The sequence below is a fragment of the Zosterops lateralis genome (assembly GCF_965231275.1).
Source record: "Zosterops lateralis genome assembly, chromosome: 13".
Lineage (NCBI taxonomy): Eukaryota > Metazoa > Chordata > Aves > Passeriformes > Zosteropidae > Zosterops > Zosterops lateralis.
In genome coordinates this window covers 11325814-11340959 of record NC_139773.1, presented here as the reverse complement: position 1 = coordinate 11340959, position 15146 = coordinate 11325814, and the positions used below count along the sequence as shown (strand labels likewise).

General features: G+C 38.6%; 1 protein-coding gene across 1 annotated transcript in view; it reads right to left on the bottom strand.

Moving 5' to 3' along the window:
- ADAMTSL3 (ADAMTS like 3) overlaps positions 1-15146 on the bottom strand; it is a 168641-nt gene that overhangs the window by 64935 nt on the left and 88560 nt on the right. Inside the window, exon 7 of the mRNA XM_083870816.1 lies at positions 8385-8511. Coding sequence (XP_083726942.1) covers positions 8385-8511 — 127 coding nt within the window. The remainder of the gene's footprint in view (positions 1-8384; positions 8512-15146) is intronic.

Genomic DNA, 15146 nt, shown 5'->3' with positions numbered 1-15146 from the left:
TACAGTGTACTGAGTCTGTTTGCTATGGTATACAAGTATTAAGACCTACAAATGGACTTGTAAATCTTGCTTTCTTTTGAAAAATAATTTGCTATTAACAATAACAACTGAAATGTCAGTAGTGTATTAGGAACATATTTACACTCAGTTGTCCTAGTTTTATTTTCTAATCACTGAATTGACATAAGGAATCTGCTAAGTAGTCCTTCCCCCTTACAAAAATCTGCAGCTGTTCAGTCTCATTTTGCCCACACCTCATTTCCTGCTGCAGGTCACAACTTCAATAAGTGGCAGGACTTACAGGAAATAAATCATCTACTTAACACTAACCCTTAACCAATTACAGACCAGTTAAGAGCAAATATATAATAGCTATAAGGTATATGTTATAACGGTGTCTGCATCTAACTTACCATATAAGATCATTTCTTCCAGTAAGAGGCTCAATTTAAAATGAACTATAAACCAAAGCAGCCCCCAACAGGACACGTCAATACAAAACAGCTTTTGGCTGCCTGAAAGGCCTCTTCATATATAAATGTGCAACACGCTTACTTCAGTGCATTTTACAAAGGCAGAAAGTTATTACTTCTCATTTCAAATGTAGGAAATCCGTGATTTGCCCGAGCAAACTGAGTTACCAGTCAAATCAACAGGCCGGAGATCCCCACACCAATAAAAGCAGTGCCCTCAGAAACGGGTATCCACAGGGATATCCATAAAAGGAAGAGAAAAGCATCCAAGGAGCTGTCACCTATTTCCATCATGGCCCAACTGCAAATCTTCTGTAAGGCAGGCCCTGCCCCATGTGTCCCCTGCAGCCACAACCTGTACAAGATGCTCTGTTTGGTGATGGAACAAATGCACATTCAGTGGCTGGTGCAGAGCAAGCTCCTTTTTGCAGATTCAAAAAGCAATGTGTGTTGAAGGTCAGTGATACACTGGCTCCAGAATTACCCATAAAATATCTAGAGGAAGAATAGTTTTAGTTTTAACAACAAAAATAAAAGTTGAAAAATGTTTCTTTCCACTTTAAACCGGAGCCCTTTATAGTAGATGCTAAATTATCAGCTTCTGGTTTACATCTCCTTAGCATAAGTATGATTTCCTGCCAAATGTTCAGAATACTTCAAGCAAATACTGCAATTATTTTTTCTGAAATAAACACCTTCTTATGTTACAGTTTTTATATCGTCAATTTCTAGGAAGGACATTTAAATATAACAATTTATTTTGGATGTAATAAAACACGAGCTTTATTAATTTCATTCTTGTGTATTCCACCAGAGTGAAAAATACTACAGTAAAACAATAATACAACTAAGGAGTCCTGGAAAAAACATTAACTACTGAACCACTTAATATCTTTTTGCATCTTGGTTTTTCATCAGAGGAATTGCTAAAGATAGCCAGGAGGTAGTGGGTGTGTATATCTTTAAAGTAAGGAAATAACTACTGAATTCACATGTGCTCGACAGTATTTGAGGGAAAGCAGGTTTGGGGGGCCCATCTGTCCTTACTTGGTGTGGAATTGAATCCCATCCTGATAAGAACCAAGGATCAGTCACTGCACAAAGCCTGGAATAGAAGTCAAATTATGACCAGTTCAGAACGCACAAACTGCTGCTGTGAAGTGGGAGAGAGGGCAGCCCGTGCTCCAGGGACACAGCCCGGCTTTGCAGATGTGCACACATGTGCAGGGCTGCTCCTCTGGAGAACAACCAGGGTCGTCCTGCTGTGCTTCCTGCACCTCCCCACAGGCAGCTCCTCCCGCCCCGGCAGACCCCGCAGATCCCTTCTCAGGATGCCTCACATTCCTTTAGCAGTACTACAGACATTCCACCCTCACCGAAGCACTCTCTGATATGGTCCAAAAGTCTCGTGGGGGTGCTAAATTTGGTGTTTCTCTGCGGCACAGACAATATTACCAGAAAAGTGTTTTATTTGCATTAGAGATGACTAAGCTCACAGCCACAGCAGCAGTCAACCTCTGCAGCCCGCAGACCTGTCAAGAAGTCTGACAGCAGGGGCTTTTTGTAACCTGACTGAGATAATTATGACCTAGGGCAGTCTTTCCTTGAGGTCAAGAATATTATAGGAAAAAATAAATGTGAGATTTTCGACTTCTGAACAGAGATGAGGGTCTGGAAGAAACAGGACAGAACTGACATAAGGGACTCCTTCTCCCAGGGACAGCTTTGAAACAATGGTTATGGTTGTCCAGGTCTGGCTCCAAAACTATATATTCCAAAGGTCTCCAGTCCTCAGCTGAATGTAATTCATATTCTTAAAGAAACACAAGGCTCTGTAAACCCATTTTATATGGTTATGCTGTACATTTCCCATTAAATCAGTAGGGTCCACACTGCTAAAAGCCGTGAACTCTTACAAAAACATAAGGGGAAATTGTTACCCTGAAATCCATACTGAGAATTTTTGATTACCTCTTTTTTCCCTTACAGTATTCCTTTGAAAGTTAATTGCTAACCTTTGTCTAAAGCTGAAAACAAATTAGCCCAAAGTACTCCGGAACATGCAGAAACACTAGACTCTACCATCTGAGCTCAGATTAAGGCTTACCTGAGCCTTAAGAAACTGAGAAACAGGTGAGATATTGTCTCTCCATTCTAACACTGCTTTCAGGATAGGGATTCCCAGCAGCATGAGAGTCATCTCCCTCCACTCTCACCCAGAGACTCTCAGCAAATGTGTGCACACTACACACAGCACTTGCTGATTAAGCTCCTGGATTGCTTTTACTTTAGATGGCAAGGCTTGATCCTGTTTCTATGGTGTTAATGTGGATTTAGATTTTGGATCTCAATGAGAGCAAGATCAGACTCCCTGCTATGGTAAGACTGGGAGCTAATCCCCAGGATCAAAATAAAGGAGCCACATTCCTAAACTCAATCCAATTCAGCAGGTTTTATTTATTTTTCCATGTGGGCCATGGTGGACCCATTTACTGTTTCACATATGGGCCAGTTGGGATTTTTCCCTCTCTCCTCTTAGGCAGGCCAGAGGGTTTATTTCAGGTCTATAAAAAGTGTTTCTTTCTATGCATTTGCTCAGAACTTGTTTGCTGGTTCCCTGGTTCTGATCAAAGACCATTGTGCTCTCAAAGTACAAACAATAATACAGGAAGTAAAAATCTCAACATTTTGGAATCTAATTGCAGTGGCTTCCTTCATCCATTCTGGCATCAGGCATAATTTCAGAAGGCACTGCTGCTGGGCATTGTGCTGACCTGCCTAATGAGAGAAAAGCCAAATACATGCACTGGAGAAAACATAAAAGACATATAGCAAACAGCCCCTCAAGAGAATGGATCTAAAAGAAATCCAGTGCAAAATAAGTAATGAAATAGCCAATGTTCTTACACAGAAATTTCTTCAAGACAAAAGCAATCATGATAGTACAGAAGGAGAGTTCATACCACATGTAACAGTCCCAAGTAAACCAATGAAAGTAAAGGGATGTCTAGACTGAAACAGTTGGTGCTGAAGACCAGCATCTGCACAACAAAACTGCAGGTGCCTCTTTGAGACTAATTCTAGTCTGATGCCATGCACTAGGTATTTGTAGCTGCTGGGGAACAGCAGGTGCTTTTCTGGGACACATCTTCTGGTTTAGTTTCATCCAAAAAATTCCAATTTATGTTCTCCAAGACCACTCTGTGATGTGAACTTATGAAGAGTATGTTAGGGCCGTGATGAAATTTGCTTCAGAAAACATGTTCCTTATCCATACTGGAACACTAATGCATTGGCATTCTATCCCTCCTCACACACAGTTTTCCTGCCAAACCCACCCAGTTCTGTCTTCTGGCTCTACACAAAGTTGACTTTTCCCCTTCCTCTCCAAGTGTTTTTGAGTCCATCTCCTACCCAGATTCCTTATCTAATCTCAGTCTTCTCTTCCTCTTTCCCTTGACTCAGTGTGTCTGTACATCCAGTCCTACACCCTCCACCCACCTCCTCACATCTGCCTTTCCTTCCCTGCATGAACTAACTGCAAATTTTTCTGTTCAGCTCATCTCATCTTTCCCTCTCCTCATGTGATCTCATCACTCCCCATCATAAGTCTGAAGGAAGCTCAGGAGATTAGAAGCTCTTCACAAAATCTCTTCTGAATGCCTGAATGTGAGGTAGGAGGCATCACAGAGTTCATCCCATGGCACCTGGTCCACACTGCAGTAAAGCAGAAAGCAAGAGCAACCTCAAGGAAAAATGTTAATAGCTTATTCCTGGAAGAGCAGCTTGTTAATGTATTCTAAGGAGGCTGCACACGTGTGATCTGTTTGCAGTCAGGACCTGTAACAAGCTAGAGAACACTTAAAAGGATAAGTTTTCAGAAATTTCAGCTGTTAACATCCAAGAAGATTCCACAGAAACTGAAGGAAAAGGTTGGGGATTTTTTTGTAAAGGTTGCAGTAAAATATGTGTTGATGTTCACAGACATTGCAAAAGACTTATCCATGACCAGAAGATCATTGCCTGCCAAATTTCAAATCCCTGATCTGTGATCAAGTCCAACAATGGGGGGATGTTAAGACATATTAAAGAAAAGGTTTCAAGAATGTTTTGACAGTGGGAAACAACATGTTTTTCTCCTCTGTGTCCTCGGAATATGCTGAGCTGTTTTGGCTGAATTTTCTCCAAAACACATAGCACCTGGCATGAGAAGTTTCTGACACAACTGTCTAATTTTGGCAAATAATCCTTCGTATAAAATGAAGTATCAGACAGCCTTGACAATTGGGGTTGCTGGCTCCATGTTTATTGATTTCAAAGAGGGAAAAAATGTGAGGCAGGAAGTTGTCAAAAAAGTTGAGCTGGCTGATGACACAGAAGAGGGAGCTGTGCCAAAGGCCTCTGTTTAGATAAATGACCAAAGTGAAATGAGGTTTTTGGTTCAGCATGCCTGGGGATGGTGACATACATCATGTGAGAAGAAGTGACCAATGGTATATTACACAAGTGCCACAGGAAACAAAGCACATGGCAAAAGAAAATTCAAACAGTTACAAAGCCATCACCAGTCAAAGCTTTCATAAGAAGCTCTTTAGTAAAACATTAAGAAAGGCAAAACTTGCAATTTAGGAACCAGTTAAAACTAGACTGGGATAAGTCCATGCCTTCAACTTCACCCTTCATTGAACCAGCATCTTTTCTTCTTTGTTGGTATCAGAACCAGAACACTTTCCTACCATTTCTTGCCAACAGTAGTGCAGAAAGGAGATATGAGGGCCCAATCCTACAATTTTTCCATGTGCACAAAGGGCAGTAGAGTTAATGGGAGTTCCATGCATTTAGTACTAGAAACTTCAGGCCTGTGATATCTCATTTCCCAGTGGGATGGTACATTTTACAACCTATTACACTTTTTGTTTGAATATCGTTAGTCAAACCTTTAATCATTTTACCAGAATGTTAGAATCTGGCTTGCTGACAGAAATTTAACTCACTTTGTCTTTCAAAGGCAATTAAGTGTTAGTGAAAAAAATAAACTTTTGAAATAACTGTTCATTTCATATTTGCAAAACAGTAAGTTCCCTTTTCGCTGCTGTTTAACTTCCTGATCAAAGACATTAATTTAATGGAAAAACATATTAAAAATATAATAAAACAAAATTAGTCCTTCATGAGAAATAATTTGCTATCAATGCCTAAATTTCTTTGTTTTAAAATAAGGACTAAGATAACCAAGCACTTTCATTTTCCCTTATGCCTCTTTTTTATACTGAAATCTTTGGCTCTTGCTTTCCTTCCAGTTCTTTAATTTGCTTCATTGAACAGTAAAATTTACATCCTGCTCATAGCCTTAAGCTCCTTCTTATATGCATGTCTGTCATGTGTGGGTATTTTCTCAACACTACTTCTGAAAGCTTCCAAATGACTCTTTGGAAGATAATGTGCCTCCCTTCACTGATATTTTACCACAAAGAAAGGATGGCTTTATTTCCACATTTCATTCACACATAGGATGATTATATGGAACTCATTGCATAGTGTTGAACAACTTGACCCAAAAAATATTTTGGCACCATCGCAATAACTAAGAAAAACACCAAGTTCTGAATATAGTAGCATGTGTACTGTTTTGCTTATGCCAGTGGTAATTCATTCATATCATCCAGCCTACTGCAGTGCTAGACAAACCCAAAACCTGGCAAAACTGACATCTTTCCTCAGAATACTCTTTCTTGGTCTTTAATTTTAAAGGACTCTTAAAGAGACACTGAATTATGACAGAAGAAACAATGAACCATGGGCATTCTTCATAACCTCCAAGGTAATGGCAGCCCTTCCACCAAGTGATGTCAGCTGTAGTCAGCTCTTACCTGAGCCAGAACACCATAAGTGAAATTAATATTTGCTGTCACAAAATGACAGTTTCAAAACCAGATCCCTTTTACCACTTTGTCTCTACTTCCGTCCTAAGCAGCAATTAAATGTGAAACTTTTTATTTCACTTATCAGAACTAACCAATCAGAGTCACCAGTCTAACAAGTTTATTTGGGCTGCCTTAGAACTAGCTATGGTGTCACCAGGAATTGTTCTTCTCCAAGAGAATCTCTGTGGCTGTAAAACTTACAGACAGCTCAATTCCTTTCAATTCCAGCTGACTTTCACATCAGAAAGAGAAAGAGCTATTTTGTGCATATATATCCCTATATATCTGTATCTATCTATATATAGACACAAAAAAAATACAGTTTGGAGACACTACAAAAATATTTGCTTCACAAGTGTTTGCTCTATGCTGACCAGAAGCTCTGAGTCTTTGATATGGCAAATGAAAAAAATGTGGCTCCCTATAAAAATTCTTCTTCAGCTCATTGTAAGCTTCAAGACGTTTTCTCACTCTTTCATGAGGAAAAATTTTATAAATTACTGAACTACACTCTCCCATCAATAAAAACGACCTCTAGTCAAAGCAAGGCAAAAGCTAACACTGATAGATCATCTAATATGGAAAAAAGGCTCTTTGACTTCTGGAAAATTATCCTATGACTTTAAAAGCTGCTGCCACACAATCAGTCACTTTTTAATTCAGATTGTCTTTGCTATACACGTGCATTGAATTACTGAAATTATGCACCTGCACAGTGGTACCCAACACCCTTGCAGGGCAGTACACGACACCACACTGCAAAGCAACAACCATTGAGAGAACAAATAAACTATTCCAAACTGACGCATACTGCAAACAGTGGCATTAAAAACCCCATGGGAATAGTTATATATACTGCAATAAGATTTTAGCATGATTCAATATACAAAGCTCTTTTAAAATCAGGGCACAAGTGAAATCTTTGCTGGCTGAAATACAATAGTATTAAAATATAGGCAGCTGTCAGAGGCAGGTGCTTCATCCATTAAAAAGAAAACCTGGCTGCATTTGAACTTTGAACACTGACTTTAAGAGCACCCTTCTATCTGGTGACTTTGGAGGAAGGTAATTAACTCCAAAGGCTCCACCTCCATGTGACAAATGCTGGTGACAAATGCACACTGTGAGTTCAGAAAAGGAAAACAATATGTGAGACAACTATTCCTATGATAAACACACATGGGACATATGCTGTGAGATTCCAGGGAGCATCATCTGTGAGGGTGGAGAGCACCAGTGTCACAAGGGAGTCTTTGTATGGAAAACCTTGCCTGCATATCAAAATAGCCAGTAAAGGGTCTATTTCTAATACACCTCCTCTTTTATATGTTATATTTTCAATATTACTGAGACCTACAGAGTTATTGCCAATAAGATGTTAATTATTTTGAGAAAGAATGGTGAAAGTTGAGCCAAACACACAAAAAAGAGATGGAAGTATTAGTCCCTTTCACTTTGTGCTTTTTGTACCATACAAGTAGTAACCTGCCCCTGAAGTTCAATTGTCTTCAGACATGACAAAAAAACCCCAAAAACAAAAAACAAACAAAACAAAATCCCACACACACAAAAAAATCAAAGCTAATTTAAAAAACAGGTACTTTCAAGCACAGGCCACTATTTCCATAAAACCATCTATAAGATGTTTCCATGATTTAAAAACATTGCCAGAGCATCACATATACTGCAACATGAGGATACCCTCTAAAATAAGATGTGCATCTTGATGGTTATTCCTGATAGAATGAATTGAGTAGCTCTATTAAAAAAAAAAAAAATGCATATCTCAAATTCTTTCCTAGCTATACCCTAATGTGTGGTATCCCTCACGGAATTTCAACAGACTAATCTAGCACAGACTTTAGAATAAGTAGCTTTGTAAAACTGCAAACAAGTATATGGTTAAAAGGTCACCGATATTCATACTAATATACAAGCAGAAAACACAGTCAAGGATAAATTACTATAAGATCAATTTCCAACCTACTTTTTTCTGGTGAGACATGTGCCTTAGCTTGTCCCCTCACAAGCCTGCATGTTGAGCCATCTCCTGCACAGATTCCACAGTTGTCTTCCTTGGCATTGCTCCCGAGTTGTCGATCACAGCCTACTGCCTGCCAACACCAACACCACAGTCAGAAGGAGGGCAAAGCTGTAGTAGACATGCTCAGGTTTCTGGAATTTTATTTATTATGTTATCCTTTTGATTTTATGAGTTGGCCTCATTCTATCAAGGCATATCTTGCCATTTAGGGTTTTAAAGGCATGCTGTCATTTCCATGATTTTAATGATGAACCACAACAACAGATATATGAAGCTATTCAAGCACAGGAAATACATGAATCCGTTTCCCACTATTTATGTGAATGAATACCATTGAGCATTATTCTTTCCAACACAAGGCATAACTATGTTATTTACAATTTGGTTTTCATCACCTGTTTAATTATGTCTGAGAAAGGATAAGTGCAATTAAATAATCCAAGTTAAAAACTTAAAAGGCACACAGCCTTCAGCTTCATGGACAGGGAGTTGAGGGCAGTGCTAATGTTCGAGTGTCTTGGCCATTCAGAATTTAACTGGCATTTGTGTAGATCTATTTGCCATTCACATCAATGTCAATTACACACACATTTGCTAACCAGCTTTTTAAAAACTTGGACGATTCACTTCTCACCTTTTGATTTTTTTCTGGTTTATGAATATAAGACCCATTCTATAAAACTTTCCAACGATTATTATAAAAACACCCAAATTTAACACTGCCAAAAATTCAAAAAGCAATTTAAAAAAAATATGTCAACTGAAAACCCTCCAAATTATAATGAAAACATTTTTCCAGGTTTTTCTTTCTCTCCATATCAGTCAACACCACAAGAAAGATGGGAGTGAGAATGGAAAGACAAAGAATAGACAAAATTGACTCAAAGCACCTTCTTGATGAATGGAAGATAAATATTTGACCTCAGCTATCTTACTCTTCACCATTTCACAGAAGAATTTTTCAGGGAGTACAAAATGCTGAACAATGTGGTAAAAAGCTGATCTCCAGCTTCAAGTTTTCTCAAGTCAGCCTACAGGCCTCTTACAGTCACATATCCCTGACAAGGGCAGCTAATTTGTCATGGGTGTACATATTTAACAAAAATCCAAGCTGACAAATGGATAGAAAACCCTCTGGAAACTCACAGTTAAAAGCAGTGCTAGAATTCTGAAACTGGCCAGCACACGCCTCTTCCTATATAAAAATGCTTGGAAGGGGCAGGCTGGGCTGCCAAGATCCACTGCAGATGTGCCGTGCCAGAACTGACACACGATCCCCTTGGAGAGGTGAGCATCGACTCCACACGTAAGAGGCAGGGCTGGCCCTTCCAGTCTGACTTAACACAGACACACAAATCACACACATCCACTGCCAAACACGGAGAAATGCAATCTCAAAGTTTCACATGTCTGTGGAAAAGAAAACAAAGCAGCCCCACCTCCCCCATCTGCCCCTTTCCCTTATTTTCCCAATTCCCTACAGCCAGAATTCCCTTTAGAGGAGGGCATTAATGGGGGCAGGTTACAGTCCTGCAGTTGAGAGACCTGCAGTGAAGGCATCTCCTTCCTAAGGGCTTCAGATTGACCAGAGAAACCTACATTAGCAGCAGGAAATTATTTTATTCCTGCAACTGAAGGGGATCTTAATCCTATGTAGCCCAGCAAGGAATTAATTTTAAAAAGAAATAAGCCATTTAACACTAACAGTAAATCATTTCAGTTTTAACAAAAACTTAGTTGTAAAAATAAAGCAAATTTATGCACATGTGAACTCAGACCATCTCAGAGCAGGTGTTTATTTACCACACAGAAGGCATGTGGGAACATTGTACTATAATTTAGGCATGGGTTACAGATTAAAGTATTTGCACTTGAAGTTGTCTTTAGCATTAGCTCTAGGTTCATTATTGACATCCAAGAAAATATAAAAAAGAAAAAGGTTGTAAAGAAATGACTATAAACAAGTCTATCTTCAGACTTTATAAACAATTATTATTGAGAAATTAATGAAAACACCATTTATTAAACAGAAACTGACTGGGCCACTCTGTGAATCAGAAAGGAGATAAAATTTCATGGGATATAATAATACAGTGCTCAACACATTCGCCTCAGCATTAACAACTCTTTCAGTTCCCAGCTCCACAACAGACTTTCTTTTCTGACCTTTGAAAATTCCTGTGCTTTTCCATTCCAATCCATGGAAGGGGCCTAACTGCAGATCCCCAGCTGACAGAGATGGTGCAGGAATTAATCTCCTGAAGTTTGTGAAGGATGCAGATGGTGCAGTGATGGAGACCATGCCAGTGGTTGAGAGAGTCTAAATCTCTCTTTGGAAGACTTTTAAAGTAGTTACTGTTCTCCACTGATTCTCCTGCCCTTATTCACATAAAGATACTACTAGAACATGGAGATAAGTTGGTAAGTTGTATTACTGCAAGAGCAATCTCTCCACAGATGCCTCAAACACATCTCCATTTCATACTGTAATCTCCTTTTCTAAATATTAAAAAACTCTTTATTCACTCATCAACTCATTGCAAAGGAAAAAGAAAAAACAGGCTGCACATTGTGATACCCTGTGTGGAAAAGAGCCATTTTCCTTAGTTTAAGCTCTTTATTGGGGCTACAGATATTTGTAGGTTACAGATTCTGCATGTCTTTCATGGGAGGAGGGCACTGAGCAAGCAGAGCAAGACCAGCCCATTAGGGCCCAACATGAAAATAACAAACATCCAGACTGGGCTCTCACACACACAGCCCCTGTGAAAACAAACTTCCATTGGGTGTAACAAAAATTACACAACTGTGCAAACACAAAGCATTATTGTGTCCTTCACGGAATGTAAGAAAAGATAATCAGCACAGCAGCATGCTTTACAGGACTGTTTCATACAGTATTATTGCTTATTTTTTAATAATACACAAATGCCACAGAAATAAAACAGGAGTGCTAGCTGCAAGGGACGTGGACGTGGGAAAAGGTTTACAGCTCCCCTGACAGCAAAGGTGTGTGTTCAGCTAGAGGCATTCACCCTCTGCAGATTTCCTTCCCAGATTATGTTTACATCAGCTGTTACAAATATGAATATTAAGCAGTGATATCTGGGAACACAATTTAGAAAACAACTCAAATTATAATCACAATTTTGACTTGAAGTGAGCACAGAATCTCAGCTTTTGTTCAACATGAAGCACCCAAAAATTTCACAGGTTTTTAAGTGAAAAGCCACAAATTTAGAGCTAATTCAAAAGGAATCTTAATTAGTGAACACTGGGATGGGACATATTTCAAAGCTCAGAGTCTAGAACCAGCCTTGTTTATCTGTTTGTAAACCCTTGATTGGGTATTTCTCAGGTGAGCTGAACAGCCACAGATCTCACCAGAAGAAGAGGAAGGTGTAAGGTGTGGCCTTGGAAACTGGGTCTCAAAAACATATGGCATTGTGACCCCAAACATCATGAATTTAAGGTATTCCTATTTTAGCCAATATCTACTGGAGGAAAAAAGGTGTTTGATGAAACATTCTGAAGACAGTAAATTTGGTTATTCGCAAATAAAGCTGCAACAAGGACAAGAAAATGATAAATGGCAACAGTCCTCCTCTGCTCATGCACCACCTCAGCCAGCCAAAGAGGCTGATGATTTTCACAATTAAGGCATTTTGTAGGATTAATTTACCCCACATTGCTTGCTGTTTACAGAGCAAAGGGATCAGCTGTAAATATTACAGGCAGGCTGGGAAAACATCTGCAGGTTTTTAGGGCATAGTCAGAAATAATATTAGGTGATTTTAACATAGGCTGAATAAATGAAACAAGGGATAACAGAGACAGTGTAATGGAAGGATTGGGACTCTGTCAATTTAAGAAATTTGCATTCATAAATATCATCATCCCCAAAAGTGATACAGGTATTGTAATGACCAGGTTGTAATTGCGCTCCTCAGACAGCAGGGAGAATATTCACCTCCACCAATATGTAAAAAAAACCCAGCAAGCAGAAATTTAAAATAAAAAGGAATATTGAGAAAATGAGCACTTTGAGAATTTATAAAATTTTCCACTATCAGGTACTTTGGATACGGCAGGAATATTTTCAGAAACAGGTCTCCAATCCATTACTATTTTTGAACAAAACCTGAATATGTTTCTTGTCTGCTCTTACAAAGGAAAGAAAAAACAAAAGAAATATGAAAAAGAATTATATGATTTACAGAATTATATATCATTTTCTCACAAGCAGCTCAGACAGAAAGCATCTGGTTAAGCAGTGAACAAAACCACTCATCTGCTTCAACAAACCTTAGCATGGCAGTGCTGTTGTGAAAGACAATCCTGAAGGGTGTTAAATACTTTGTGGCATGCTTAGAATAGTTCATGTAAGTTCAGAAAGGCAAAGGAAGAGAAAAGGTCAGGGTATAAAGTACTGTAATATAGATGAAAGAGAAGAATGAAATCACTGCTGATATGTTAAAAGTGGCTATGGAACATTAAAAATATTTTTGCAAATACGAATCCAAAAATCACTCAGAAGCTCATGTAAAGCTGTTTCTTTAGGTCATATTCAATTAGTAGTGTTTCAGCTGAGGAATTGGACTTAAACAAAGAAATTAATGTAGCATGTTAATTTTGATTTGTGAAGGTCCAAGAATAATCTGTAAAATTCAAGCAGTTTCCTTTGTTAAGATGTTTATAATTAGGTATGATAAGAAAATGGACAGGACTGCAAGGCGACAGAATTTTAACTAAAATTCCAATATGGTAAAAAGCCATAAAACAAGGCAAATCTCACCCACATCCTTCCTCCCTCCTTTCAGAGACTTCTCTTCATAAATATAAACACAAACACAGACTAGAATTGCCAGTGCAGAGTCCAACACAGGATCAAGTTTTGAAATTTCAACATTTTCTTTAGCCCTCCTGAACTGTGGCAGTACCTCAGCTGGCCACTCACCTCTAGCTGCAGGCACTCCCAAAACAGGCTCAGCACCACTTTTTTGTAGAAATCATTCTACAGCAGTGAGTTTTCAGTTATAAAAATACTACATTTCGTATTCAAAAAGGTTTCAGGAATGCCAATGACTCAAGATTATATACTTCAAACAAATAAGTTGAAGATACACTTTATAAAATAAAATATTTATTTCAGAGATGACTAAGACCTGACATCTCTGCATAACAAGCATCATGTAAATGTTAAATGTCATTATTACTATCAAAAGCATGAAACCATATACAGCAATACAGATAATTATAAGTAGTATTTCTCTTTCAAAGTGAGCTTTCCCCCTTCTGGGGTCCTCTGGAGCCAAAGGTCCAGGTATAGCCAGGAAAAACAAATATTCTGAGTTCTCCTAATAGAAGCAGCCACAAAAGAATATATCACTGCTATTTTTATTTGTGACAGATACATAAATTGTATGAAACATTAAAACTGAAGCTGCACTAGTGCCATTATTTTTCTATCTACCATGTCTTAGACTAAGCTGTTTAGCAGACATGCCATTTAAATATTCAGCAATGTATTTGTAAAATACTAAATCATTTTCTACTTTGACTAATAAATTTATTATTGATACAGGTTCATTTATCAGTGATTCCATTAAAATGATTAGGTAAGTTTCTGTTTTGCAATGTACTATGTTTACTTGAGGGACTCAAGCTCAGTCTCAGGGAGTAATGCCCTTTATTAATGTGATTTGGTTTAAAAAATGAAAAGAGAAAATCAATTAAACAGTATCTCAATATGACATAATTACCATCCTTCTACAGCTGCTGAGCAAACCCACCAGCTGTCAGGAAAACCCAGCTGAAGGTTACTCTGGGTACATTTCTATTCCTGTGCTTCCATTGGCCTGGCTGTTTCAAAGGATGCACAAAATGTGTGCTCCAGGAACAACCTGCAAGTGGAATTTCAACACAAACATCCAGATGGCATTTGGTGAAATTCAGCAGAAGCAGAAAACCCAGCAAGTCATTTATGGGGAAGTGCCCAATGTGCTTAAAATGTCAAAGAAATACTGTATTTCTGCTGAGGGAGGAACTGCACTGCAGAAGGCACAAATGGAGATGATAATTGTACTCCTCACAAGAATGTGATAGAGTTACTGCACAGGAGATCCTTCCCCTCAAGGGATGAACAGTCTGTAATTATCTCAGTACATGTTGTCCAGTGGGTTTTATTTTAAAATTGGCCAGCAGCAGATCTGCAGGAGCTGTAGCTCAGTAAGGGAATCCTGTGCTGGCTGGAGCACTGATCTGCTGAAGAGTGACAAAGATTTTGTGTTCCAGGTGCAAGTGCTTTCCACTGCCTTTAAAATTTGTCAAGATTTGCAAAATCTAGTGTTAACTACTACACCAAACATATCCAGTGAAGTGATCTGACTGCCCAGCCACCAGGACAGCAGTATTTGGACTGCTATAAACCAAATTATTTATTTTGGGCTTACAAGAGATGAGAACTAAGATAAAAATGGAATAAGAACATCTACATACCTCTAAAGTTTATCAGCATGGCCCAAAATACAAGATAGCCTCCAAGTTACTTCTGACAAAAATGTCCTTTCCAAGTTTTGTGACTTGACTAAGAAAGGACATGTTTTATTTCAGCATTTACTAGTAAAGGAAGAAAACACTGAAGAACTCTTACATGCTCAAAAAGACAAATCTCTAGAGCATGTTTATTAGAATCACTCATAGGGA